Source organism: Aspergillus campestris (genome assembly GCF_002847485.1).
Source record: "Aspergillus campestris IBT 28561 chromosome Unknown P168scaffold_3, whole genome shotgun sequence".
Classification (NCBI taxonomy): Eukaryota; Fungi; Ascomycota; class Eurotiomycetes; order Eurotiales; family Aspergillaceae; genus Aspergillus; species Aspergillus campestris.
Window position 1 is genome coordinate 1,999,996 of NW_020194338.1, and position 26,807 is coordinate 2,026,802.

A 26,807-nucleotide genomic window follows, 5' to 3' on the forward strand; every position below is an offset into this window, starting at 1 on the left:
TTTTTGCCCGGCACTTTTTGTTGATTTTATTTGTCGTGATCACTTTTCATTACATATATAACCATTTCAGAGATATAACTCAGATTACAAGGTAGAAACTTTGTGTCTGGAACCTGCGACACCAACCGCTAGATTTTCGCAGTCGCAACAAGCGGGACCCGGTCGAAAACATTTCCACCCCCCGCCACGTGCTCACCCTGATCTCAACTGATCTATAGTCCATTCGTCAAAAAGAAACAGAAACATGGCTCCTAAACCGTCCGCCAAAGGCAAGCCCTCCTCGGGAGGCGACTCGAAAAAGTCAGGCAAGCCGCTGTCGTCGTCGTCGAAAGTGAACAAGAAGAATGTCAAGCGCCCGCCGCCCAAGGAAGTCAAGGCGAAGGCTCGCACGGAACCGAGCCAGCTGAAGAAGACCAAGAAGAGAGAATACACCGAGGCCGAGCTGGGTATCCCTGAGTTAAATGCGATCACGCCTGTGGGTGTTGTGAAGCCTAAGGGCAAGAAGAAGGGAAAGACGTTTGTGGATGATCGGGTATGCTCCTGTCGATAAAGGCCATTTCGTTGGGAGATAGTGTGTTTTGCTAATAGATTTTTGTTCACGCAGGATGGAGTCGCTACGATTATTGCTATGGTCAATGCTGAGAAGGAAGGCCAGATCGAGTCGAAGATGATGAAGGCTCGTCAGCTGGAGGAGCTGCGTGAACTCCGGAAGAAGGAGACCGAGGCTCGACAAGCGGAGAAGAAGAAGAAATTGGTACGGTGGCTCCCATCTCTCCTTATCTAATTGCTATGGCTATAAACATGCTAATGTCGATGATGAACAGGACGCGACGAAAGACTCGATCCGTAATAAGAAGAAGCCCGGCAGTGAGAACACCGCACGATCCGGCGGCTCGGACTCGAAGTCCAAGGGGGACTCGAAGTCCAAGGGGAAAAGAAAGAGCGTTTCTTTTGCTTAAAAAACGGGCTACATTGCAAAAACCAAAAGTAATTTTTGTCTATAGCGAAACTATGTATCTAGATAGGGTTCTGGCGTTGTTTAGGTCTATACTTTTCTCCCCAAAAAATCTTGACACGAAAGACATTTCATGACAGTCATTTCACATCATCGCTGGCTTGTAAATAAAGATCCAACTCTATGTTTATCGATCTAAGGCAATGCATCTTTTTAATCCGACTGTACAATACGCAAATTGAGCTTGCGCCGCATTGGCGCAAAGTCCGGTTTGGGGGCGACGTCAGCGTCCTTGTTGGGACCCTCGTGGCTGGCAATGTGGCAGGGGACCTTTTCGGGGTCTTGGATCTTGAGAGGTGTCTCCCAGTCCACCTCGGCCATTTTGTTCAGGAAATTGTTGACCTGTCCGGGGGGGTTAACGTAGGGAACAGCAGATTAGCAACGCAGAGAGACGTACCGGCTTGACAAACCACCGTCCTCCTCCCAGTTCAAACCATCCAAGATGCCCACCCCAAGACGTGGTCATCATGACACCGTACGGCGTCTGAGTTACCTCGTGGTAGGGGAAGGCTTTAGACGAGGCGATCTGCGACGGGTCAGCTCAAGTTACAGTTGAATGACCAAACAATCTGCTACTCACCGGGTCGTCCTCCGCTTGAATGCAGAAGAAAGGGATCTTAATGCCATGCAGAGAGTCGATCGATGAAGCGTCACGATAGTACGCACCCTCGGTGGGGTAGCCCCACGCTGCGCATTGCAAAGCCCTATACAGGAAAAATTAAAGTTAACCACTAGTTCTTCCAAATTGGGTATCCATCAGGTCTTCCTACCGGTCAAACTCATGCAAATGAGTGATACTCCTCACGGCCTCGACATCGATGCGAGGATTCTTGGAAATCTCTTCGACATGTCTGGTTTGGAAATGCGTCAGATGGGTAGGACTCAACAGGAGATCCGTTCTTTCACTCACTGCTCAAACAGCGCCTTCATGCTCGTTCCCATGACCTTGCTGTACACATGAAGGCCCATCACGGTGTTTTGCAGATTCGACGAGCTGACGTCTAGATTCCAAGGGCTAGCGCAGAGGACCGCCGCTTTCAACTGACAAGCATCGCCTTCCTCGCCCAGATACTGTGCACGTACGTTAGAAAGTCCAACGCGCTGCTAACTTCCACAGAAAAGAACCTACATTGGTCAAGATGTTGGCCCCAAGCGAGAAGCCGATGCCGAACAGGGGTCGGTTCGGGAAGGTCTTCCGGAGCCACTTCACGGCTTGCCGAACATCCCATGTCGCGCGGGCATTGTAAAGGACACCGGTGGAAATTTTAGTCTGCGCACAGCCCCGAGAGTTCACCACACACGCTTCCCAGGTTCCGTCGGCAACCAGAGGCGCGACTACATGACGGAGATAAACCTCGTGTGACCCGCCACTCAAGCCGTGAAGCGCGACCAGCATCGGCCGGGTGTCATCCGAGGGGAGCGCAGACAATTCATCCGACGAGAAAAAGCTCGTCCGCTCCGGGAGACCCGACGGCTGGGTGTGTATCCTCTCTGGGTCCGTCTCCGGGCCCTCGGTTGGCACTTCGTAAGGCTTCACCATGAAGTCCATCGCAAAATGTCCACTATACATCGGGCTGTCCGCCTCGAACATCCGTCGCTTGTAGTACACGGGAACCGGGTCGTATTTCACCGCGGTCCAAGCCGTCTGCAGATGGCCATTGAAGAGGAACGGGTTGAGATCGCAATGGGTCGGTGTGGCGGCGCGGCAAATATCGATGAGTGTAACCTGTTCCCTGCCGGCCGACTTGCCTGCTTTTCTGGTCAGGATTAGACCATTATCCTTTGCATTGTGAAACGAGATGCGTCCCTTTGGCCGGAGCCATGACAGCGCGCCCATCACGAACAGTCCTGACAGGACAAATGGCCAGAAGTTTGAAGGATCGAGCAAGAGGTCGGTGAGAGACATGGGCTGTGACCGGGACAGGTGAGACGAAGAGGGAAGAACGGCGAGAATGAAGAAAAGTGTAATCTAATCAGTCCATCAACCAACTGTCTATTCTTCTAAACTGAATCTGCTGTGTCGCAGGAAAAGCCGATTATTATTTCGATGCCTCGGCATGATCTCTGCCGATAAGGGATCTATTATGTAAGCGGCTTATCAGTGTTTATGCCTCAGGTATATATAAATTTATGCAATGATCGCCGTGACTAAGCTGTAGCACATCACGAGATGCACAGAGTGGCTATGATCTCGTCATTTGACTTCCTCTTCGCTGGTCATGGAGACATCCTCGTTTCTCCTCTTCTCGTCGATTTGCTGCAATCATTCGTGCTCCTTCCAATGTCCTTACCTGCTGCAGCGGAAGTATGGACATTCTCGCCGGCCCTCTGGACCTTGGGGCTGCCTACCTTGATGCGGTCATACTAGGTTCCGCTTGCGGACAGACCCAAGGTAGATTCGCATCGGATGGCATCATAGACTCACCCCCTTTGCGTCCAACAGGCACAGTCTAAAATGCCTCTTTCTTTGGATGCGGTACGGGTCGAGATTTTATTCCACTTAATTCGTTTTATTTTTATCCTTGACCCTCTGAACCCAAGGAAACTAGAGAAGATGGCCCTGGGTCACGGATGTAATGCTGATAACAGTGGCCCCGTTGTGACCCTACCGCGTGCTCCGTTTGCATGCGAGACCAGAGTCTTCGGACTGGACTACTTGAAGGGCTTTAGGCCCCTCTCATTCTTCTTTGGTCCTTCTTGAAGCGATCTTTTTCTCATCACGCGGCGCATCCGCACACCCTATCCTGGTTTCCTGCTATATACACTATGAGGCCGGAGTTAGGAACGAGCAGGCTCTCGTTGCTACTACACCCATGAGCTTTTGTCAATCCCCAGGCGATAGCTTAAAGCCTTTGACGCTCCGAAAACGAATCAAACGTGCCTTTCAGATCTCTCGCCCCCCCGGTGCTCAGTCAACAAAGTTCACCCTAAAGGGCATGACGGATAACCTTCGTCGTGCGGGAGAGCGATTGAAGATTGTTGCGAATATGAACCGCTGGCCACGAAGCTCGCCCCCCGACGGGCTGAGTCTGGGGCCCGATGCCCCCAGACGGTGTCACTTGCTGGATCTTCCGACGGAGTTGATCCTGGAGATTATCTCACATCTATCCTTGTTGCCGGAGGCCTGTCTAGCGTTGACATGTCGACGGCTACACTTGATAGCCGGGGGAATCTTGGAGTCCAAGTCGCTCCATTTCAACCGGGACTTCGCACCCCTCTTCCACCACTACCGAAACGGCCATAGTCTGGTCACCCCCCGCTGGCAGTTGATCAACCTGCTGGAGAATAGTCGCTGGCGCGCCTGCTCCCGATGCCTCAAGTTGCATCCGCGAAGCGCATACTCCTCCCGCGAGATGAAACGAAAATCTGAGGATCGAGTCTGCAATCTGGGCAATATGACGGGCATCGTCGACTTGTGTCCGTGCAAGAAGCTTACATACCGGGACAAGCTGGACCTCATTGACCTGTTGAAAGTACGGCAACAGACGGTGCCCATGCTGGCCTCCCAGACTGGACCCGGTGTCCCAGAGCGCTTTTGCTGGCATTCGTGCACCGAAAACTACGGATCCACGGAGCTGAAGGTGGCGCTTTACCCCCAGCTGGACGCGGACGATCAGCTTTTCGTCAAAACAGAGTACTACCTGACTACGGGGTCGGGGCAGCTCGGCAAAGAAGAGCATATGACGCCTCGGTTTGGCTGTGCCCATCGCTCCGTGGATCTGTGGCTCTCCAGCGTCTGTCAGACGACTGTCTGTGGACTTTACGACAGCTACTGTGCTTCATGCAAACGCATCTCCGTCTGCAATTCCTGCAACGCCACCCTGAAATGCCCTCGCAAACAGCCATGCCGCGTGGATGACGAGGCGGCCCGATGGACGTATTTCTTTTGGACGGAGCGCGGCCTCGGAGGTCCTGCACCTATGCCCGACGGGAAGTGGGCCGCCCAGAGGATCCATCCGGCCGAGAGCATGGTCGATGTGGACAACTGCAGCGAGCTGTGTCCCTGGACGGTTCGCGAACACCCTGCCCTCAACGGACCCCCCGCACTGGGAATGGATATTCTGGATCCTGGGATGCAGGACCAGTCGATGAATCAACTGTACTCTTCGATTAATATGATGTAAATGGGACGGCTCGGGCGTTGTGTATTGGGGTATTGTATCATGTCTATAATGGGTGGTTGTCGCTTTCTTTCCATTAATTTCCCCCTCTTTCCTTTGATACTGGGCATGTGGTCCATATATCTTGCAAATACCATATTTCGTCAATACTATATCCTCAATACCATATCCTACCATCTATATCCTCACCATCCATATCATAAACATCGTAATTGAAGAATGAATTGAAGATATAGTTACCATATTAAATCATTGGCGGTGTCGCCCCCAGGTTTCTCCGTCCCGAAAGGCGGAAACGGCCAAGCGCGATCTGGACCGCAAGAGCGTCAACGCCAGATGCATTTCAATGAACGGATCTTGCTTCTACTCCCTTCTTTGTCTCTTGGTCTGGATGAAACAGTCGTCCCGTTATATACTTTATCTCGTGTTTCGATAGAATTCTGTCAGGAACGTACATCGCAGCGATCCTTCTGAACCATCACCGTCGGCGGCGTTGTTGGGGCGATGAGCTATCCACCACCTCATAACGGCCAATATCCTCCCCAGTATCTGCAACAGCCTCCCCAGCAGACGATCCCGTCGCAGCAGCTACTGTACAATAACAATGTGCCTCAGAGTCCGTCGCCGTATCAGCAATATGGGAAACCCCTGGGCTATCCGTCCGTTATGATCCCTCCGTATCCTACATACGCGCAGACATACAGCCCTCAACAGGTTCCGACGCCGCCGCAGCCCCAACAGCCTCAACCACCTCCTCAGCCTCCGCAACCTCCGCAGTTTGTGAACCCATCCGATCTCTTCAATCAGCCGCCCGTGCCATCACTTCCACCTTCTACATTCAGTCATGGGGGCTCTCAGTTCGGAGGACAACCTCCGGCTCCGGCTCCGGTGTCGCCGCCGCCGCCGCCGCCCGCAAGCCCCCCTCAAGCAATCACCACCTCTGTTGCGACACCGTCGACTACATACTATGTCGATCCTACTGCCAGCCAGGGGAACCAAACCCAGGTGTTCCCGAAATACCCGCCAGCGGTCCCCAACCCACCTACGCTCCGACCCCAATCTGCCGCTCCTACCCCTCCTGCGCCGTCGCCGAAACCCATCCCCCAGGTGTTGATCCCGGCTCCGTCGCCGGATGTACAGCAGAAGATGCAACAGCGCCCGTCTCCCAAGAAGCCGACAGCCAAACCGACTTCTAAACAAACTCCCAAATCGGGCCCGCAGAAATCGGCCAAACCCCCGATCGACTATCAGGTTCTGTTGCTGGCTATGGCGGACGAGTACCTCAACGCGGCTCACGGGCATGGAACCATGGTTGCCTTGGCGAGGAGGGAAATGGAGGTTGAGGAATACTATAAACTTGTTTCTACGGGTCTTGGCTGTCTCGAGGCCGTGTTGAAGGTGGGTGCCCCTCTTTCTTGTTCTTGAGACCGGTCTGGGTTGGCTGACGGAAGTGGGATAGAACTGGCGACTGCAGCCCCGGGTGGAGGCCCTTGTACGATTACGATACGCGCGCATCTTGTTTGAGGAGACCGATAACGATCTGCAGGCGGAGACGGCACTGAGTAAGGGTGTATGTATAGTTCCTACTTGACAGTCGGATGAGAGCTGGTTTGCTGACAGTCGCCTGGCAGATTGATCTATGTGAACGAGTAAGTCCAATTTGAACACGAGGTTTGTACGAGCCTGTGCTTACGTAGAACTTCCGTCTTGCAGAATCGCATGCTGGACCTGAAATACAGCATGCAGCACCTCTTGGCGCGAATGCTGCACAAGACCAACCCCAAAGCTTCTTTGAAGGCTGTTGACGGGGTAATCCAAGACGTGGAGGCGTATGTTATCATCCATCCGACCTAGAGACAGTCACCTAACTCGAACAGATACCGACATTCCGCCTGGGAATATGCGTTTCGCTTCTTGCGAGTGTCACTTTCGTTGTCGTCGCAGTCTCACCAAGACTCGGTGTCGGCCCTACAGCAGCTACACAAAATCTCCCACATGGCCGACCGTAACGGCGACAGGGCCGTGTCGGCTATGTCCGCCGTGATCGAGGCCCTTGCACACCTGCAGCAAGGGACGGGCCACGATTCGATCGAACTGGCCCAAAGCGCCGTGGCGGCTGCACGGAAGCACCAACTCAATGACGAGCTCCGCCAGATTCCACAGCTGACAACGCTGATCCAGATGGTCGATGTCTGCTGCAGTCTCCTGGAGTATGATGTCAACCAGTCGTCCCAGAAGCTGAAAGACATGCAGGACTTGATGGACGGGCGACTGAAAGATCCGAATTGGCGGTCGGACGGGTCATTCTCGATCCCGCTGAATGGCAAGTCGGCAGGACCTTCTTCCATAGATACCAGCGATATCCTTCAAGTGCAGAAAGGGACTTTGCTCCTGAGCTTCAACTGGCTCCCCATCCACGACCTCTACACCCTTTGCTACTTCCTTAGCTCCATCACCCTCAGCTGCAAGAACTCTTACGATGGGCGCAAGGCGGAAAAGTTCCTCCAGGAAGGAATCGGGATGGTGCAGTGTCAGTAGCTCCCTATCTTCAAGTTGTAAGAAACGTTGCTAACAGAGTCGTGCAGCAAGCCTCAGAGAGCCCCAGGACATCCCCGAATCGGTGGTGAACGCGAATAAGCGCGTGGAGTGGCGACGCACCTTGTACTGCAACCTCCTCCTGCAGCAAGTTTTCCTCGCGTGCGGGCGCACCGCCTGGGACCTAGCCTCCAAGGCCCTGAATGAGCTCTGGCAGGAAACGCAGGAACTCGGGGACCGTCTGCCCGATACGATCCGCTGTCTGATGGAGTACGCCGCGGGGTCAATTGCGCAAGCCACAGGCGATTTAAACCAGGCTTTGAGCATATTCCAGTCGCCTCTGCTAGCGCTATCTCCATCCACCAGCCGCGTCGCGCGCAATGACCCCTGTCGCGACATTGCCATCCTAGCAGCCCTGAACACAATCCTCATCCTCCGCGACCCCAACCATCCCTCACACCACCATCTCCCCAACGTGCTAGCGACAGTGGAAAGCTTCTGCCAGAACGGACCCAACCGATACCTCCAGGCCGCGTACGATCTCGTCTGCGCGACAGTGCAGACCGAGTCGACAATCCAGACCAAACAGTTCCTCCAGCGGGCTCTCCAGTCCGCGACGGCGATCAGCAACAGCCAGATCACCTGCATGACGCTGACCTTCATGAGCTTCAAGTACTTCCGCGGCGTGGTGGGCGCACAAGCCGAGAAGAGCGCGCGGGCGGGCCGAGCCATGGCGAAGAAGGCCAACGACCGGCTCTGGGTCAGCGTCACGGACGAGATGCTGGCGGAGACTCTGGAGCGTCAGGGGAAGAATGACGAGGCTATGGGGGTGCGTGAAGAGGGACATCGGCTGATGATGGGGTTACCGGCGGCGTTGAAGCGACCTGCCTAGTTTGCCCCTCCTCTTTTTTCCTTTTTTTTTTCTTCCTTTTCTTGCTTGTCTGTTTGCTGGGTTTACTTTCTGTCTTTTATTACGTATGATACCACATTCGGGTCAACCGTGGAGTACGGAGGGTAGGAGAATGGGTGGGTTCCGGCGCAACTGGAGGATATCTATCTATACGGGAGCGATGACTTATCTGCTTGATTGATTTGATTGATTTGATTCATACATTTGTTTTATATTCCCCAATCGAAGTAGCTAGCTAGCTAGCCAGCTAGCTTTTCGCCTGTCCATAGGTTTAACCAGTGCAAATAGTATGCGCGTTGTATGTTTACCCGTGCGATAGACAGCATAGCTGCTAGCTTTCCTCCATCCACAGCTCTTCATCGGTTTCCTACCTATTATACAGAAAAGACAAAATAAGACAGACGACAGACGGACAAGACATAGATAAAACCAAGGTACCACCTACCTACCCCTACAGCCATCGCACGCAGACAGGGGTCGATAATAAAGAAACAGTGAAACCCCCACGCAAATAACACAGACAACCCAGCAGAGAATGAATCCCTGCGAAATAAACTCCGGACTTCCCCAGACGCCTGCAAACCTGCAATTCATTCATTCAATTGATAGCGGGGTAGATTGGGGGATGATGACCCGCGGTCCACGCTATCAGTGAAATGAAGGGAGAAAATCAATAGAAGAAGAGCGCGATGATCAGATCGCGCTAGTCTCAATGTCGCTTGTTTTCTTTCCTTTTCTTTCTTCTCTTCTTGTGCCTACTCATTCAGCACAGTCCTCATCGAAGAAAGATATCAGAAATCAGAAAATCAACCCAACCCAGCCCAAGCCCCCCTAATCCTCCTTGCCAGCTGAATATCCTTCTGCATAATCGTAACGCGCTTAGCATGGATCGCGCAAAGATTCGTATCCTCGAACAGATGCACGAGGAAAGCCTCGGCGGCTTCCTGCAGAGCCTGGATGGCATGCGACTGCCAGCGTAGCTCGTGGGCCATCTCGGCGGGAAGCATGTCCATGGCGACTTCGCGCACGAGGCGCGCAAAGGGCAGCTTGCTGATGAGGAGGTCGAAGGAGCGTTGGTATTTGCGGATTTCTTTGAGCGCGACGGTGCCGGGCTTGTAGCGGTGGCGGCGGCCTTTGGGGGTGGGGTCTCCGGCTGGATTTTTTTTTATTAGACTTTCTTCTTTTTCTTTGCTCTCTTTGGAGAGGGTTGATTTGGTAGTGGGGGGTGGAGGGGGGTGGAGTTCGTCGAGGGAAGAGGGGAATATCAACTTACGTTGAACGTCGGATACCCGCTTGGCTGGTGTCTTCCCCCCCTTGGTTACTCCTCCGGTTGACTTGCGCCCTCGTCGGGCAGTCGGGGATGTGGTTGTGGGTGCTTTCTTCGAGGGACCGGCGGCGTCGTCTCCTGCTGCTGCTGCGGCTTTGGTCGAGGGGGCGGTGGTGACCTTGCGCCCTTTGCCGGTTTTCGGAGGCATGGTTGTGAAGTGGAGGTGTTTAATAGGACAGAGTGATCACGGGGTGTATCCCAGGAGTGTCTTCCATGCAATGGCTGGAGAGAGGGGACACTGTCGAGTCCTTGAGGTTGTAGGAAGCTGGTTGTTGTTCCGGTTCCGATGTAGGAATGTGGAGAGCTTGGGTTGCTGTCGGATGACACACCACAGCTAAACAGAGACTAATAAAATTAACAAAAATCAAAAAAAAATTAGAAAGAATAGAAGAAAGGAAGAGACAGAAAACAGGCAGGAGAAATGCAGCTGGAGGGAATTGCTAAGTGGAGTGTGGAGAGCTTCATTCCCAGCCCCCCCATTTATCCATTCATTGATGATGAATCCATTTTTTATCCATTTATCCACTTTCAAACGCGTGACGCGACCGCGTATATATCACGTGATGATAAGTGGTCACTCCTGCCTCAGGCACTGAGATAGGTAGCCCTGCCTCAGGCTCCCTGGCATGAAAGGCCACCTGGACCGAGTTCATCATCAGACATTCATTCAATCCGGCTTCATTCATCGGTCCTTTCATTCACAAGTAATTTCATCCTTTGATTGCTTTATAAATCCTCTTCAGTATTGATTACCACAGCTGTTCCCTCCTCAATTCTTCCTCTTAACTCTCCGAGTCTGTATCTCCCCGAGTAGCGCACTCGAGCTGATCGCATCCCCACCCACTCTGATCTGAAACCGCTGGTCAACGGTGACCTCATGGCTGCTATCTGGGGTAATGGAGCCCAAGGGGGGCAGTTTCCTCTGGAGCAGTGGTTCTATGAGATGCCTCCAGTGACTCGATGGTGGACAGCGGCCACGGTGGCCACCGCGGTCATGGTCCAGTGCCATATCTTGACCCCGTTCCAGCTCTTCTATAGCTTCCGCGCGGTCTATGTCAAGTCTCAGGTATGTACACCTATCTAGAAAGAAAGAAGGAAAAAGAGCAACAAGGAAAGAAGAAAGAAGAAAGCTAACTCCAACAGTACTGGCGCCTATTCACATCTTTCCTCTACTTCGGACCGCTAAGCCTCGACCTCCTCTTCCACGTCTTCTTCCTGCAGCGATACTCGCGCCTCCTCGAGGAGTCATCCGGCCGGTCCCCAGCGCACTTCTCCTGGCTGCTCTTCTACGCCATGGTCTTCCTCCTATGCATATCGCCGATCCTGTCCATGCCCTTCATGGGCACCGGGCTGTCCTCCAGCCTCGTCTACATCTGGAGTCGCCGCAACCCCGACACCCGCCTCAGCTTCTTGGGCTTGCTGGTCTTCACGGCGCCCTACCTCCCCTGGGTGTTGATGGGCTTCAGCCTGGTCGTCCACGGAATCGTGCCCAAGGATGAGTTCTGCGGCGTGGTCGTCGGCCATATTTGGTACTACTTCAATGACATTTACCCTGACCTGCATGGCGGCCGCCGCCCGCTGGATCCGCCTATGTGGTGGTTGCGTCTGTTTGACCGCGCGGCGAGCGGCTCGGGGGCTACCGATGTTGATAGGGAAATTGCCACTGCTGCTGCGAGGGAAGTCCGGTGAGGGGACTAGGGCAGTCGTGCCCTAAAGGACTAGGGCAGTCGTGCCCTAAAGGACTAGGGCAGAGTACGGCCTTTAGATGTTTACGAGACTTTTGGATTGCACCCTATTCTGGGGGAAACGCGTGCAGGACAGCGTATCGCCTGGATATATGCCGGGTATGGGACGGATAACATGACCGCTCACTGCCATACCTCAGCTGTCATAGCCTGACGATGTCAGCACCACTGTATCACCGACTGGAGAAGCACATCAGCTCTCTCGATCTTGATCGAACGACCACTACCTCTAACGAGACGAGTGATGGGATAGCATGACATCAGATTACGCGCCGGGTTCACAAGGCCAACGCATAGATACAGCGGCTGGGCGCATGAGTGCGGAGGAATCTGACGAGCGTGGGGTAAAACGGAGAACGGGGCAACAGGGCAACAGGCATACATGGACGAAGAGCCAATGATGTAGGTAATACACACATACATACATACATAAACAATCCTCAATAGACAGGGCAACGCCCACTGCAAGAACAAGTGTCCAAAAGCAACAGGCGTTGACGTGAGACACAAATTGAAGGAAGATTGACACGAGGCTGTGCCCGTCCGCTGCAAGGCTGTACTGTATACTATGTATACTTAGACTTTCCGCTCAATTGGCAGCCAGCCTCATGGCGATCTATGTATGTATCTCTATCTTGGTATCCAGAGCGACAGGGCGACAGAGTTGAAGGCTGGGGATGGGGCTGGCTTCCGGATGGGGTAGACGCTGTGTCGATCTGTTGGATGACTTCATGGGTGAGATTCACTGATTGTGCTCTGTTTTTAGTTTTGTCTGACAAAGTGTATCTTAAAGTAGTTATATCGTGTAGATGACTAGATGTGAGTACGCTGTAGTGTATTTCTCTTTTTCTTTTATTTAATTCTATTATATCTTTTTTGAAACTCACCACCAGAAAGACACCCAGTAATAAACACCTCAACCGAGCTATATTACCACAAAAAAAAGGGGGAAGGGAAATACAGAAAAAGAAACGAAAAAAAAAGGCTAAAAACAGGAGATCATCCTCAAAAGAGAAAGATTGACAGGCGATGAACAGACCAGGGGCTGCATGGCGGTTGACGATCTTTCCACTTGTATTTTGGAATATTTGGGTTGGGGCTGTGGTGTGTTTCTGACGTCAGATTTGTCCGTATCTCATAGGTACCTTACTAGGTAGCGGGAGGGAGGGTTCATCAGTGGCTAAGTGGTCAGAAATATCTGGGGAATGATAGTATGGTTCTATTGGATTCAATAAAATAATGATAGATAGATAATAGATAGATATTCATGAATGACATCACTCATACTACTGAACCATGGAGTCGGACTGGAGTCACTGGACTGATGAGGCAGAGAAGAGATGAAACATGGCTCTGACAGACCATTTCTACCGTCTTCACTCGTCACTTGCAGGTCTGTCAGTGTGCAGTGTCCACTTCCACTTCCACTTCCACTTCACTCCAGTGTCCACGCGTCGGATAGTCAAAGTCTGGGATGTGCGTAGCAAATCCACCCAATGGTTCCACCCGTCTTCCACCAGGCCAATTGGGGGAAGAGGGTTTGAATCTCTCATCTTTTGTGTCCTCCGTCTGTGAGAGGTTGATGTGCATCTCGTCTTTCAACTGGTGTATTAGATATAGATGAAGACGGAATTTCATCTCCGCCTGTTGCACAGACTGACGGAAAAGAACGCACACACCAGGTCATCTCCACTATCCTCCATGCAGTTTCCAGAAGAATTCAATCGATCCTCCTACGTTCGAACTTCTAACCCTGGCCCCTGTGCTTTTGGAGACATGTCTCAGTCATTTTCTTACTTATTCATTCCATTCCTCGGTTATATGTTATACTATCCGACCACAACCAGGAAAGAGTCAGGGTCTCTCCGCAGTACCACGAAGAATGAGAATCGAGAGAATGGTCACATACTAATAAACCTTCTCCATTGGACCGGCCATTATAGTACCAGACAGTCCTCGGCCAAGTTCCACCGATGGGCATTGTCTAACGTGATTGAGATCTGATATCTTTCGCCCCCTCTTGAGTGGAGGATTAGTGCTTCGTACTAACTCTTGAGCCGTTCCATTCTTAGTGTCTTCGGTCTGTCAGTAGTCAGTACGGAGTACTCAGTATTGCTGCAGCTGCAGGTGGTACGACAGTGCGGCGTACAACTGCAGTCCAGCTATAGCAGGTACATTACTCGCTCTTCTACTTTCTTTCTATTCTTTACGAAAAGGTAATAAAAAGAAAGCAAAGAAAAGGTAAGAAGAAGAAGAAGAAGAAGAAGAAGAAGAAGAAGAAGAAAAAAAAAAAAAAAAAAAACCAAGAAACAAATGAGGAAGAGCCCACTCCTTGAGTTTATTCTGGTTAGCCCAGTGGAGACAGTGGCCAGTATCCAGATCAATCCCTAGGGATTCAAGAGGCGACTGTACCTGACAGGCTGCACCTGAGGACATGAGAGCGCCACGTAAGTATTTCCATGATTGGACTGGATATTCGACATAGAATTATCTATTCAGGGAATATAATATGGCAACCTAGTACGGATACAGAGTCCTCCTACCGAGGGAACCGCCACGATGACGAGGCTGGACAATAGTAATGGTAATACTCATAATGGATGGGGAGGCTTAGCTCAACCAAAGAACCCCTGAACCCTTAACTAGTGCGTAGTCTGCTGGTTAGCCTGGGTTATCCTTCTGTAGGCAGTTAGATTCATTCTTGCTCTTGACTCTACCTATTCTTCCTTTTCTTTTCTCTCTCCACTGTACGGAGTATCTTGGGACGCCTTACTCGGTGTCGTTCATTCATTCCTTCTCTTGTTCATCTTAAGTAACGGTTCACCCTTCATTCCTTATATCTCAATTCAATCTATCTTCAACCAAATAAGGACAAGAATACAAAATAATACAAAAGGAGAAAAAAGAACAATTAATAAAAAAGAAAGATTGACCCCGTCTCCTTTTCCCCATCTCTCCATTCTCCAGTCTCCATTCTCCTCCATCCATTCATCCACTCACCTTCTCATCCCCTGGTCCAGCAAAAAAAAAAAAAAAAAGAAAAAGGACCCAACAAAAAAAGGTCGCAAATTATTCCCACTTCGCCGCTCGTGGTTCCAAACCTTCTTGTCCGTCCTTACCTTTTTCACCTTTTTTCTCCTCCCGCGGTCCCTTCACGGCTCCATTCATTTGATTTCAATTCAACGTTCCTTTTTTCCTCTCTTTCGCCCCGTCTCCCCCTTGGGATCCTCTATTTGGTCTCCAGTCTCTCCAGTCTCCAGTCTTTAGTCTCCACCCACGGGGCCACTCTCTCTTGGACTCTCTCTCCCCCCCCCCAAAAAATACCTCCCCCCACTAAACTAGGAAGGGATTGGCTGTCATTTTGCCCTCCTGTCACGCCGTCACACCTAAACACAACAAGTTTTCTTTCCGACCTTCACTGCCACCTTCGCATCTGGACTGCATCGCATCCTGTCCCTCCCCATCCTTCCAACTCGTCCCTCCAAACCGTCCCTCCAACAACCAGCTGAATGGGTATTGATTGACCACCGTTGATTCCTCTCTTTCGACTCCCCTCCCCCCCCGTTCAATTGTTCTCGAGTGGTGGTATATTGGTCTGGTGAATTCGCGGGTGGAATTGGATTGCCTGTTCATCTCCCTCTCCCCCCCCCGTCAAACAGGTGCCAATTCAAGGCCCTGTCCCAAACCGACACCATGCGTCGCGGCGTCATCATCTTCCTGCTCGTCAACTTCCTCATCCTCTCCTTCCTCGTCCGCAGCGTCTCGACCTTGCTCTCCTTGCTCATCGAAGATGCCTCGGCCGATTCCATCCACCGCGCCGAGCTCCCCTCGCCCAATTCCAGCTTGATCGAACAACGTCCTCAGATCATTCCCAAGATTATCCACCAGACCTACAAGAACGAGACCATTCCCGAGGTCTGGAAGGATGCGCAACGGAGTTGTATCGAGTTGCATCCGGATTATGAATACATCGTATGTCTTCTCCCACCCGTCTGCTCTCTTCCATCCTATACATACTAACTCGCCTGTCGCTCAGTTGTGGACGAATGAAAAGGCGCGCGAGTTTATCGCCCACGAATATCCCTGGTTCCTCGACACCTTTGACGGCTACAAGTTCCCCATCCAACGCGCCGATTCCATCCGATACTTTGTCCTCGCCCACTACGGTGGCACCTACATTGATCTCGACGATGTACGTATCTACAGTCCTTTCTGCCTAACATTTACAGATCTGACATTCGCAGGGCTGCAACCGTCGCTTAGATCCTCTCCTCGCCTACCCCGCCTGGGTGCGCCGCACCGCGCCCACGGGGATATCCAATGACGCCATGGGCTCGGTCCCCCAACACCCGTTCTTCCTCCGCGTGATCGAGCTGTTGCAGTCCTACGACCGCAGCTGGCTGCTCCCCTACATCACCGTCATGTATACCACGGGTCCCCTCTTCCTCTCCGTCATCTGGAAGGAGTACATGCACGAGCGCATCACCGAGGCCGGGCGCGTCCGCATCCTCATGCAGGACGAGTACAACCGGTACTCGTGGAGCTTCTTCACCCACCACGTCGGCAACAGCTGGCACGGGTCCGACGCCCGGTTGATCTTCTGGATGGGCCAGCATTGGGTCTTCCTCACCCTCCTCGGCTGTATCCTCGCCGGCACGGTCGGGTTCGCCGCCTGGTGGATGTACGGGCGGCTCATGCTGCTGGGATCCAAGTACCGCTACCGGTACACCAAGATCCCATCGTTCCTGTCGGGGTCCCGCCGCTCCTCCCCGACGCGCCGGGGCGTCATGCCCACCCTGTTGCGTCGGGTGAGTTTCAAAGAGGACGAGGAGATAGGCGGTGCGACCGAAACGTCGTATGAACTTTACAGTCGACGTGATTGAATTTTCGTTTCTTATTTTCTTTTGTTGTCATCATTTGCTTTACTAGCGTTAGATGCCCGCGTGACACGACCCTTCCTACATCTTTCAAGCTTCCCTCCCCCCTCTGATTTCTCCTCCCGGGTGGCTCCTTTACGTTTTTCCTCCCCCCGGAGAGTTCCGTCTCCTTTGGCGTGCATGCATGGAGTTTACGGGATCCAGCTTTGCCTCGAGCGCCTGTTTTACATCCTAATTTACTGTGGTTTAAGGCTTCGCCGTGTACATGTTTTGGCCAGATGATCGCGATCTGTTGTTCGGGGAGCCGCTGCGAGGCAGGGCACTCGGATGCTATTTGACAGCTTGTTTGCTTGGGAGAATTTTCTTGGCTTGTCTTGTTGATCCTTTCTTCCCAATTCTTCCCAATGTCTTTGTACCCCTTATATCCTTTTAGTATTTTTCTTTTTCTTTTTCTTTTTCTTGGAAGTTACCGGCATACATAGACTTGCGCTAGGTAGATAAGATCTTGCCAGCCTTTCAGCACGGAGGCCCGGAGCTCGCTGGAAAGCGACAGATCATAATGGATTGTATCAATAGCATGATTCTATCATCAGTTAAAAATTACATATAGACGTCGACCTTTTATTTGAATTCCGAGTCTAAGAAAGAGTTCCTGATTCTATGTCCCGGATAAAGGCGGAGATGGAGTCCGGGAAGATAACCATGGTTCGAACCAGGAACGATGGAGCTCCCTGTCTCGGATAAATCAGGAGTTCTCCATGTATCTCGATATCGTACTTTATGTTCTTTCTAGGGGATTGGCAGGATCTGGACTATCAGGATGACCTGACTGACCGAAGTCGAGTTGGAAGGAAAGGAATGGCATGGCGTCATTGATGTCATTGGGATCTGCTGGATTCAGGGGATTGACCAGGACGGAATAGGCATGAGTGGTGATCATCTCTGCTAGTGGAGAGTTGGAGAAGTCGAGATGAGAAGTCAAGATGAGAAGTAAAGAAGAGAAGCGATGTAGAAGAGAAGAGTAGAGTAAAGACAGAAGGGAAGAAGTGAAGAAGAATGTGCCAGATCCGTCAGGTGTCAGGGATCTGGCACATTCTTTTCTTCTTCACTTCTCTCTCTCTCTCTCTCTCTCTCTTCTCCTCATCTCGACTTCTTCTCTTCTGCATCCGGCTGGATCGTTTCCTTCATCCAATCCTCTCTCCATTCGATTCAATCCCAATCCACATTCCAATGCATTCGGATCGCAAACGATCATCGCCCCCTTGACATCATCCACTCCCTCGGTCGGGTCCTGTGGATTCGCTTCCGATCTGCATTTCTGATCTCATTTCTTCTTCATCTCTTCATTCTTCTTCTTCTTCTTCTTCACTTTCTTTCTTCTTGACTCTCTCTTTTTCACTTCATTCTCTCCATCCATTTCATCCATTTCATCCATTTCATCCATTTCATTCTGTTCTCCTTCCATTCCTCTTGTCTATTATCAATCCATCCATTCAATATTTCAATTCCATCCACTCTCTTGACGGGATTCCCTTCTTCTTCTTCCAATTCCAATTCCATCCGATCAAACATTCGTCCTCCCGATTCTTTCAGCCGTCTCAATCACTAGATCAACAACAGGTTTGTTGTACTCGACACCTCTGGAATCCCCCGGAATTCCAGTCCAGATGAGCCTCGTTCGTCCCATGGCATCCTGACTCCCAACACCTCCTGTAGGTCCTTTGTTTTCCTTGGCTTCCCTGGGTTCTTCTCCACCACCCTAGTCACTAGTCCCGATTGTTGTCTTACCATCTCCTCATCTTCTAAAACATCATCGCTGACCTGGTTCCCGGTCTTTTCTAGTCTTTTCGGGCCATCTTTCTCTCTCTCTCTCTCTCTCTCTCTCTTTTTCTTGCTTCTTGTCTCTCCCCACTCTTTCTCTTCCCCTCCCCCTCCTTCAATCCTTCCCTTCTATCTTCCCTCCATCTCTCCACCCTCCACTCTCCACTCTCCACGCTATACTCCGTCTCTCCCCCTTCCGTTCCTCGCCACCATGGCTGAAGGTCCCGCGAGGAAGGAACGGAGAAAAAGTCTGAGTGTCTTCAGTCCCTCCGCCTCCGCCGCCCCCTTCTTCGGCCCCCCGCCCACGATCGCTCCCCGTCCGACGATGTTCACACCCGCAAGAAGAGATCCCGTCGAAATTCCGGCTTCTTCGGCGCCCGGAACCCCAGTCCCGTCCCGGATGCCGCTGCCATCCCCCAGAGCCACCGCCGTGCCGGCACGGTCGACTCCCTCCTGGCTCCCAACGGGATGGTCACCCCTCACGATACCCTTCGCCCCCGCCGGAAATCCATCCAGCAGAAGAAGCGCGCCTCCGTCTTCGGGTCCCTGCGGTCGCTGCACTCCCTCGACGACGACAACCACTCCCTCAATCGGTCCAAAGCCGCCTCGTCTGTCGTCCTCGACGATGACGACGGCATCGGCTCCATGATCCTCCACCACGGCGAGGTCCAGACCACCGGCGGCATGTGGCGCAAGAAGAGCCAGTACCTCGTCCTGACCGAGACCCACCTCGTCCGCTTCAAGAATCAGAGCAAGGCCGCCGACGTCTTCCCCTCCATCCCGCCCTCCTTTGCCCGCACGGCCGCAAACCGCCAATCCATCGCCTCCGTCAGTTCCGTGCAGGACCCGCAGCTCGCAGCCTCCGCCACGGATCCCGCCGCCGGCATCTCCCTGCACAGCATCGTCGCCGTCTACATGCTCGACGATGGTCGCCCCTCCTCCACCGTCGAGGTCGCCTACCTCGACGACCGCGCCCACAAGGCCACCTTCATCCAGATGCAGACCCTCGATCTCCAGGAGCTCAGCCTGTGGATGGTGGGGATCCGCTCCGCCGCGGGGCTGGCCCGTGCGTCGCGCCCGCTCCCCTTCGACCCCAAGCCCCTCGAGTGTGTCACCCGCGTGCTGGAGCACGAGCGCGACTACGATCCTCACACCTTCCGCATGTTCCGCGTCATCCAGATGGCCTCGAGCAAGCCCTCGCCCACCACCACCCGCGCCGCCGCCGCCGCCGCCGCTGCCCCTCCTCCGACGACCTCACCAAGCTGTCACCCACCGGCTGCTACCTGGCCCTCGGCTCCCACAAGCTCCACCTCATCCCGCTGCACAAGATCGTCACCGGCCGCGGTTCCGCCGTCTCCCTGGCCGATCTCGACGCCTCCGCGGCCGCCTCCTTCGGCCTGATGAACCTGACCTGCCTGTCCATGGAGTGGGGGGACGACAGCCTGCACCTGACCTTCCGCGTCCCGCTGCGCCGCCCCTTCTCCGTCTTCCTGGCCTCCGTCCACTCGCTCGAGATCGCCTGCTGGATCCGTCGCCAGACCGAGTTCCTGCGGCCCCTCTGGACCCGCCAGCCCTACGACTTTATCGTCCCGCGCGACCTGCAGAACCACCAGAACTTCCCCCCCGTGGACCTCGATGAGGACTACGGCTGCTTCGACCGCACCCTGGTCGCCTACTCGGCCAGCTTCGACGTCGACACCTCCAACATCCGCTACACCATCGACGACGGCCAGGGCGACGACGCCCCCGGCTTCCGCCTCCTGCCCCCGGCCGGCGCCCCCCGCCAGCGCTACTCCCCGTTGGAGCTGATCGCCGTGATGCGCACGCTGCGCTACAACGAATCCTTCCGCTCCATCTCCTTCGCCGGCGTGAGCCTCGACGCCCTCCAGGGCGTCCGCGACCCCCACGGCTTCGACACCGACCTGCTGCGGACCCGCGACGGCGACCCCGTCCACATCCCGGGCCAGGAGATCCTGTCCGTGCTGTCGCAGGAGATCCGCGCCCTGGCCCTGCAGAGCCGCTGGCTCCGGCGCCTGGACTTCGCCTACACCTCCGGCCGCATCCCGACCGCCGACAGCGAGAGCCGGGACCCGGGGTGCGGCATCCCCGAGGCCCTCTTCCCCGTCTGCCGCCGCGAGATGACCAACGTCGACTGGATCGTGCTGACCGGCATCCGGCTGGGAGACTCCGACCTCGACTACCTCGTCGACGCGGCCTCCCAGCGGGGGAGCCACCTGCGCGCCCTCGAGGTCGGCCACTGCGGCCTGTCCGTCCACGACCTCGACCTCCTGCTGTCGACCACGGTCGCCCAGGGCGCCTCGCTCGAGGCCGTCAACATCGCCGGCGTCCAGGGCCGCCTCGACCCGGATCTCCTCCGGCAGTACCTCGGCCACTTCCCCCACATCCGGACGCTCGACCTGTCGCGCATCGCGCGTGTGTCCGGCACCGAGCCCCTCCTCTCCGCCGAGACCCTGTTCCACTGGCGCCTGGAGGAGCTCGCCCTGAGCCGCACGGCCCTGAACCGCGAGTCGGTCGACGCCCTGGCCACCTACCTGGCCAGCGACCAGTCGCGCAACCTGCGGGTGCTCCGGCTCGACCAGTGCGGCCTCACGGGCCAGGACGTCGCCCTCTTCCTGCACTCGATGGCGCTCGCCGACGGGCCGCGCCGCCTGCACCTGCACGTGAACGAGAACCGCCTGGATCTGGGCTGCGCCTTCCTGTGCGACGCGATCGCCCAGGACAAGGCCCCGACCCACCTGTCCATGCGCATGATCGACTTCAAGACGGAGGCACAGTTCCGGGATCTCGTCGAGGCCCTGCGGGTCAACCGCACCGTGACGCACCTGGACATCGCCAAGGCCTCCCTCCCGGCCGACGCGGGGCCCGAGACGTGCCGGTCGCTGCAGCGGATGTTCGAGGAGAACGAGACGCTGGAGGACCTGGACATCAGCGGGGAGAGCGCCCACCTCGACGTGGCGCGGTTCGGCATCGGCCTGAACCTGGCGCTGACGGGGCTGAAGCGCAACCGGACGCTGCAGGTGCTGCGGGTCGAGCACCAGAAGCTGGGCCTGCAGGGGGCCAGCACGCTGTCGACCGTGCTGGAGGAGAACCGCAGCCTCCGCGCCGTCCACTGCGAGAACAACGACCTCAACCTCCAGTCCTTCACCGTCCTGGTCAACGGGCTGCAGCGGAACCGGACCCTCCTGAGCCTCTCGGGCATGGAGGGGGATCGGGCCCGGTCGCTGGAGAAGGTGCGCCGCGAGGTCGAGGGGGTGAAGCGGGACGGCACCCTGGGGCCGAGCTCCTCCACGTCCTCCGCCACGACCGCGATCCGCCGGTCCCTCCAGGTGGCCATGACCGGGGGCAGCGGCAAGCACGCGACGACGGGGTCGCGGCTGACCAAGCCGTCCGCCCACTCCCACCCGACCGGTCCGCTGCGGCGGTCGGGCCCGTCGGCGCCGGCCCACCTGGCCGCCGCGGAGACCACGCCCTTCCTCCACCACGACGTGGAGGTCATCCTCCACGCGCTGACGCAGAAGTGGGACGCCGAGGGCGCGCGCCTGCAGCGGTACCTGTTCCGGAACTACCACCTGGCCCACGGGGGTGACGGGGCCGTCGCCGACGACCTCGACCTCGACGACGGTCGCAGCGAGGGGCGTCCGACCACGGCGACCAGTCTCGCGACGATGCTGGACCACCTGAAATTCGAGGTGACCATCTCCGCCGACGAGGTCGTGTCCTCCTCGCCGCCCACGACAGACCGGCTGCCGCCGTCGCCCCAACCCAGCGACGGGAGCAGCCACCCGAGCTCGCTGGAGCTGGACGGGCGTCTCGACGGGGGTCGCCGGACCGCGGTCAACGCCGGCCAGCGACCGCAGACGGCGCCGTTTGCCGGGCTGGCGGGGCCGGCTGCGCCGACCGTGTGGCCGAGATCCGGTGCGGCAGGGGGCACGCCATCCCGACGGCTGGCGGCGCCGGTATCCCCGCTACCGGCGACGATGTACAAAACGCGCAGCGTGCGCAGCGCGCGCAGCTCGAGCACGGTGTCGACGAGCACGGGGACGGCAGCCAGTGCGCGAAGCGCATACGGGACGGCGTCGTCGACGCTGAAGAACTTCCTGACGGGGAGCGGGACGAAGGAGCGACGACGGATGGAGCAGATGACGACGCCGGCGGTGTGTGTGTCGGACGAGGGGCCACCCCAGGTGGACTGGACGCCTCCCCACTGGAATTGGGGAGAGTGATCTTCTTCTCCCTTTGACCGGATTGCATGAGTGATGAACGATTTCGCTAGTCGAGGTCTACAGTCTTTTTTTTTTCTTTTCTTTCTTTTTTTTCCCCCGAATTCTCCTGGAGGGAGCAATCTTGCTCCCGAGTGACATTCCCTCATTGTTTTAGCCTGGTGTTCCATGGCGCCTTCTTTCCTTTTCTTCCTTTTCCTTTTCCTTTTGTTTATTTTGGGATGTGCCTCCGGACAGGCACCTTAATCACAGGCAGGCGCCACAGCAGGCGTTCTTGGGCTGGCATATCTATGGGCGCCCGCATTACCGGCGTTGGAAGACTTTCCTTACTTTTTTTTCTTTCTTATTATTTTGATCATGTCCTCAGATCTAACAGAATGACGGAGATATATAGTCTCGTGTATGAATAGAGCCGAACTGGCACTGTATTGATATGGGGTATATAATATTCAGATTGTCCATGGGTCGGAGTGGTGGGGTAGTAGATCAGGAACGGTACAACGTATCTTCCTCCATAGCACAAGAAAGACAATAAGATAAAGACTGATTGAGAGAACTAATATCCATCCATCCATCCATCTATCTATCTATCTATATACATAACTAAATAGTTGATTTGTATGATCTCAATGATCTATATCTGAATGGAGGAAGAACCCAATCCGGGGAACGGAGAATAATCCGCCCCGCAATAAAAAAAAGAAAAAAAAAAAAAAAAAAAAAAGTCAATTCTTGATCTCCGTTTCTTGATTTCTTCTTCTCTTCTTCTTCTCTCTATCCAACCCTTCCCACCTTCCTCTCCATCTTTTCAATTATCTGCTCCACGCAGTCTGGTCTCCAAGAGACTCTCGTCCGAGGTGAGTCACTCACTCTTAATCTTCCGTGCCCCACTTCCACCCTCATGCAGAAATGCAGAACCCGCGGGGTCATCATCTTCCCCTCCTTCCACCTATACAAGATCACTCTCTCTAATCTTATCCTGTCCTGATAAAATATAGGTCACTCGAACACTGCGCAACCATGCCCTCGCAAGACCAAGATCAATTGCGCGTCCTCATCGTCGGCAACGGTGGCCGCGAACATGCCCTCGCCTGGAAACTGAGTCAGTCGCCCCGCGTCGACGCCGTCTACGTCGCTCCCGGAAACGGTGGCACCGGCCTGGGTGACAATGGCAAGATCGCCAGCGCCGATGTCAAGGGCGATGACTATCCCGGTCTGGTGAAGTTTGCGCAGCAGAATGGTGTTAATTTGGTGGTGCCTGGTCCCGAGGCGCCGCTTGTGGAGGGTATTCAGGGCTATTTCCAGGCTGGTATATTACCCTTCTTCCTGCCAGACCGGTTGTTACAAATTGCAGATAGGCTGATTGAATAGTCGGCATCCGTTGCTTTGGTCCCTCCAAGGCCGCCGCCCGCATGGAAGGCTCCAAGACCTTCTCCAAGGATTTCATGAAGCGTCACAACATCCCCACCGCCGTCTATGAGAACTTCTCCGAGTACGAACCCGCCCGCCAGTACCTCGACTCCGTCTCCCACAACGTCGTCATCAAGGCCGACGGTCTCGCCGGCGGCAAGGGCGTCATCATCCCCGCCACCAAGGAGGAGGCCCACCAGGCCCTCCGCGAGATGATGCTCGACCACCAGTTCGGCGCCGCCGGCAACGAGGTCGTCATCGAGGAGTACCTCGAGGGCGACGAGCTGAGCGTCCTCACCTTCAGCGACGGCTACACCATCCGCTCCCTGCCCCCCGCCCAGGACCACAAGCGCATCTTCGACGGCGACCAGGGCCCCAACACCGGCGGCATGGGCTGCTACGCCCCGACCCCGATCTCCTCCCCGGAGATCCTCGCCGAGGTCGACCGCACCATCGTCCAGCCCTCCGTCGACGGCATGCGCCGCGACGGCTTCCCCTTCGTCGGCATCCTCTTCACCGGCCTGATGATGACCCGCAACGGGCCCAAGGTCCTTGAGTACAACGTCCGCGGCGGCGACCCCGAGACCCAGACGCTCCTGCCCCTGCTCACGGACGACACCGATCTCGCCGAGATCATGGTCGCCTGTACCGAGCACTGGCTCGACGGCGTCACCATCCGCGTCAAGCCCGACTTCTCCACCACCGTCGTCGCCGTCGCCGGCGGCTACCCCAACGCCTACGGCAAGGGCCAGCCCATCACCCTCGACGCCGCCCCGGCCGACACCCTCATCTTCCACGCGGGCACCAGCCTGGCCGGCGGCCAGCTCCAAACCGCCGGCGGCCGTGTCATCGCAGCGACCGCCACGGCGAGCAGCCTCGAAGAGGCCGTCCGCCGCAGCTACGCCGGCATCGCCACCATCCACTTCGACGGCATGTTCTACCGCAAAGACATCGCTCACCGCGCCTTCCGCCAACGCGACGCCGCCGCCGCCGCCTCCTCCTCCTCCCTCACCTACGCCGCCGCAGGCGTCTCCATCGACGCAGGCAACGACCTCGTCCAACAGATCAAATCCTCCGTCTCCCAAACCAAACGCCCCGGCACCGACGCCGTCATCGGCGGCTTCGGCGGCCTCTTCTCCCTCGCAGCCGCCAACAAAACCTACCACCCGCTCTCGCCCACCCTCATCGGCGCCATCGACGGCGTCGGCACCAAGCTCAAGGTCGCCCACGCAGTCGGCATCCACAACACAGTCGGCATCGACCTCGTCGCCATGAACGTCAACGACCTCGTCGTCCAAGGCGCCGAGCCCCTCTTCTTCCTCGACTGCTACTCCTGCGGCAAGCTCGACGTCCCCACCGCAGCGGCCTTCGTCAAGGGCGTCGCCGCCGGCTGCGTCCAAGCCGGCTGCGCCCTCATCGGCGGCGAAACCGCCGAAATGCCGGGCCTCTTCACAGACGACGCCTACGACGCCGTCGGCGCCGCCGTCGGCGCAATCAACACCTCGGGAGACCACGCCCGCCCCATCCTCCCCAACACCGCCGCCATGCAACCCGGCGACGTCCTCCTCGCCCTCGCCTCCTCCGGCCCACACTCAAACGGCTACTCCCTCGTGCGGAAGATCGTCGACCGCTCCGGCCTCACCTACACCGACCCCTCCCCCTTCCCCATGCCCTCCTCCTCCTCCCCCAAACCCTCGGCGCCGCCCTCCTCACCCCGACAAAAATCTACGTCAAACCCCTCCTCAAAGCCCTCTCTTCCCCCTCCTCCGCCTCCATCAAAGGCCTCGCCCACATCACCGGCGGCGGTCTCACAGACAACGTCCCCCGCATGCTCCCCGCCCACCTCGCAGCCCACATCGACGTCACAGCCTGGTCTCTGCCCCCGGTCTTCAAATGGCTCAAGCAAACCGGTAACGTCTCGTCTACCGAGATGGCTCGCGCATTCAACTGCGGCGTGGGTATGCTCATCGCTGTGAGCGCGGACGCTGCTACCGCCGTCAAGGACCTTCTCCAAGCTGAGGGCGAGTCGGTCTACGTTATCGGCACGTTGGAGGCGAAGAAGGGCGATGAGGTTGATAAGGAAGGGTGTGTGTTGAGTGGGTTGGAGAGCTGGGATTGAGTTTCTTGACTCTCACCCTGTGTCTTAACCCTTTTGTTTGTGGTTTTTAAATAAATGTTGTTTATGTTTTTGTTTGATGAGGGAGGGGTTTGATTTGTTGGTTGGTTGGTTGGTTGGTTGGTTGGTTTGAACTGTTTTATTTGATGTGTTTGTTTAGATGAGATATACTTGAATATGATATTTACAGAGAGATGGATACACAGACAGACAGAGACAGATAGAGACAGATGGATAGAGATGGATAGACAGACTGCAGACACCGTGTATTAGATTGAAAGTAGGTCAAATGAATGATGCATCACTCTTGATGCTTATCTTGTCCAACTCAGTATATCCTAGATAATTGATCTATAACTACAGTAGACCACCTCATCTAATACGACTATATATGCGATTGGTCATACACTCAACCAAACAGACAAAGGTGAAGAAAAAAAAAGTTATAATAAATAAAGAAACCTTGCTAATCACTCCACGGAAATCAACATTCTCAGCAGCATGGTAAGAAGATAGGATATGTAACCCAGCCCGTAGGCGAGAAGATCGCAAGAAACGGCACGACATGGTAAAAAAAAAAAAGAAAAAACCGGGATTCACACAGGAAGTGTCGAACTATATGAAACGTGAAACGGGGTCGGGGTCTCCAGCTTTCACCACACGGTTCCCATGTCCATCTCCGCGGTCCG

General features: G+C 55.2%; 7 protein-coding genes across 7 annotated transcripts; 5 read left to right on the top strand and 2 right to left on the bottom strand.

Moving 5' to 3' along the window:
* On the top strand, positions 1-1,081 carry loc1. The gene is made up of 3 exons (XM_024841035.1): positions 1-532; positions 605-754; positions 825-1,081. The coding sequence occupies exons 1-3, from the start codon at positions 245-247 to the stop codon at positions 957-959; spliced, it is 573 nt and encodes a 190-aa protein (XP_024695442.1). The 5' UTR covers positions 1-244; the 3' UTR covers positions 960-1,081.
* On the bottom strand, positions 1,033-2,852 carry P168DRAFT_265575 (putative hydrolase, alpha/beta fold family; the record flags this gene model as incomplete). The annotated part of the gene is made up of 6 exons (XM_024834923.1): positions 1,033-1,357; positions 1,413-1,541; positions 1,596-1,719; positions 1,786-1,866; positions 1,926-2,086; positions 2,145-2,852. The coding sequence occupies 6 exons, from the start codon at positions 2,850-2,852 to the stop codon at positions 1,169-1,171; spliced, it is 1,392 nt and encodes a 463-aa protein (XP_024695443.1). The 3' UTR covers positions 1,033-1,168.
* Positions 2,853-3,951: 1,099 nt separating this feature from the next.
* P168DRAFT_295780 (uncharacterized protein) lies at positions 3,952-8,563 on the top strand (the record flags this gene model as incomplete). Its single annotated transcript, XM_024838065.1, has 7 exons — positions 3,952-5,135; positions 5,646-6,534; positions 6,596-6,706; positions 6,768-6,785; positions 6,850-6,965; positions 7,014-7,666; positions 7,722-8,563. 7 exons carry the CDS (start codon positions 3,952-3,954, stop codon positions 8,561-8,563), a joined length of 3,813 nt encoding a protein of 1,270 aa, XP_024695444.1.
* An 824-nt stretch (positions 8,564-9,387) lies between these two features.
* P168DRAFT_316827 (histone H3 family protein) lies at positions 9,388-10,056 on the bottom strand (the record flags this gene model as incomplete). Its single annotated transcript, XM_024840056.1, has 2 exons — positions 9,388-9,734; positions 9,855-10,056. 2 exons carry the CDS (start codon positions 10,054-10,056, stop codon positions 9,388-9,390), a joined length of 549 nt encoding a protein of 182 aa, XP_024695445.1.
* Positions 10,057-10,785: 729 nt separating this feature from the next.
* Positions 10,786-11,597, top strand: derA (putative ER-associated proteolytic system protein Der1; the record flags this gene model as incomplete). Its single annotated transcript, XM_024840057.1, has 2 exons — positions 10,786-10,974; positions 11,052-11,597. The coding sequence occupies 2 exons, from the start codon at positions 10,786-10,788 to the stop codon at positions 11,595-11,597; spliced, it is 735 nt and encodes a 244-aa protein (XP_024695446.1).
* Positions 11,598-15,346: 3,749 nt separating this feature from the next.
* P168DRAFT_316829 (RNI-like protein) lies at positions 15,347-22,595 on the top strand (the record flags this gene model as incomplete). The annotated part of the gene is made up of 5 exons (XM_024840058.1): positions 15,347-15,625; positions 15,690-15,845; positions 15,898-16,461; positions 18,616-19,459; positions 19,531-22,595. The coding sequence occupies 5 exons, from the start codon at positions 15,347-15,349 to the stop codon at positions 22,593-22,595; spliced, it is 4,908 nt and encodes a 1,635-aa protein (XP_024695447.1).
* Positions 22,596-23,385: 790 nt separating this feature from the next.
* Positions 23,386-26,294, top strand: ade1 (bifunctional aminoimidazole ribotide synthase/glycinamide ribotide synthase). The gene is made up of 4 exons (XM_024836861.1): positions 23,386-23,449; positions 23,591-23,901; positions 23,964-25,624; positions 25,906-26,294. The coding sequence occupies exons 2-4, from the start codon at positions 23,613-23,615 to the stop codon at positions 26,119-26,121; spliced, it is 2,166 nt and encodes a 721-aa protein (XP_024695448.1). The 5' UTR covers positions 23,386-23,449; positions 23,591-23,612; the 3' UTR covers positions 26,122-26,294.
* Positions 26,295-26,807: the final 513 nt, after the last annotated feature.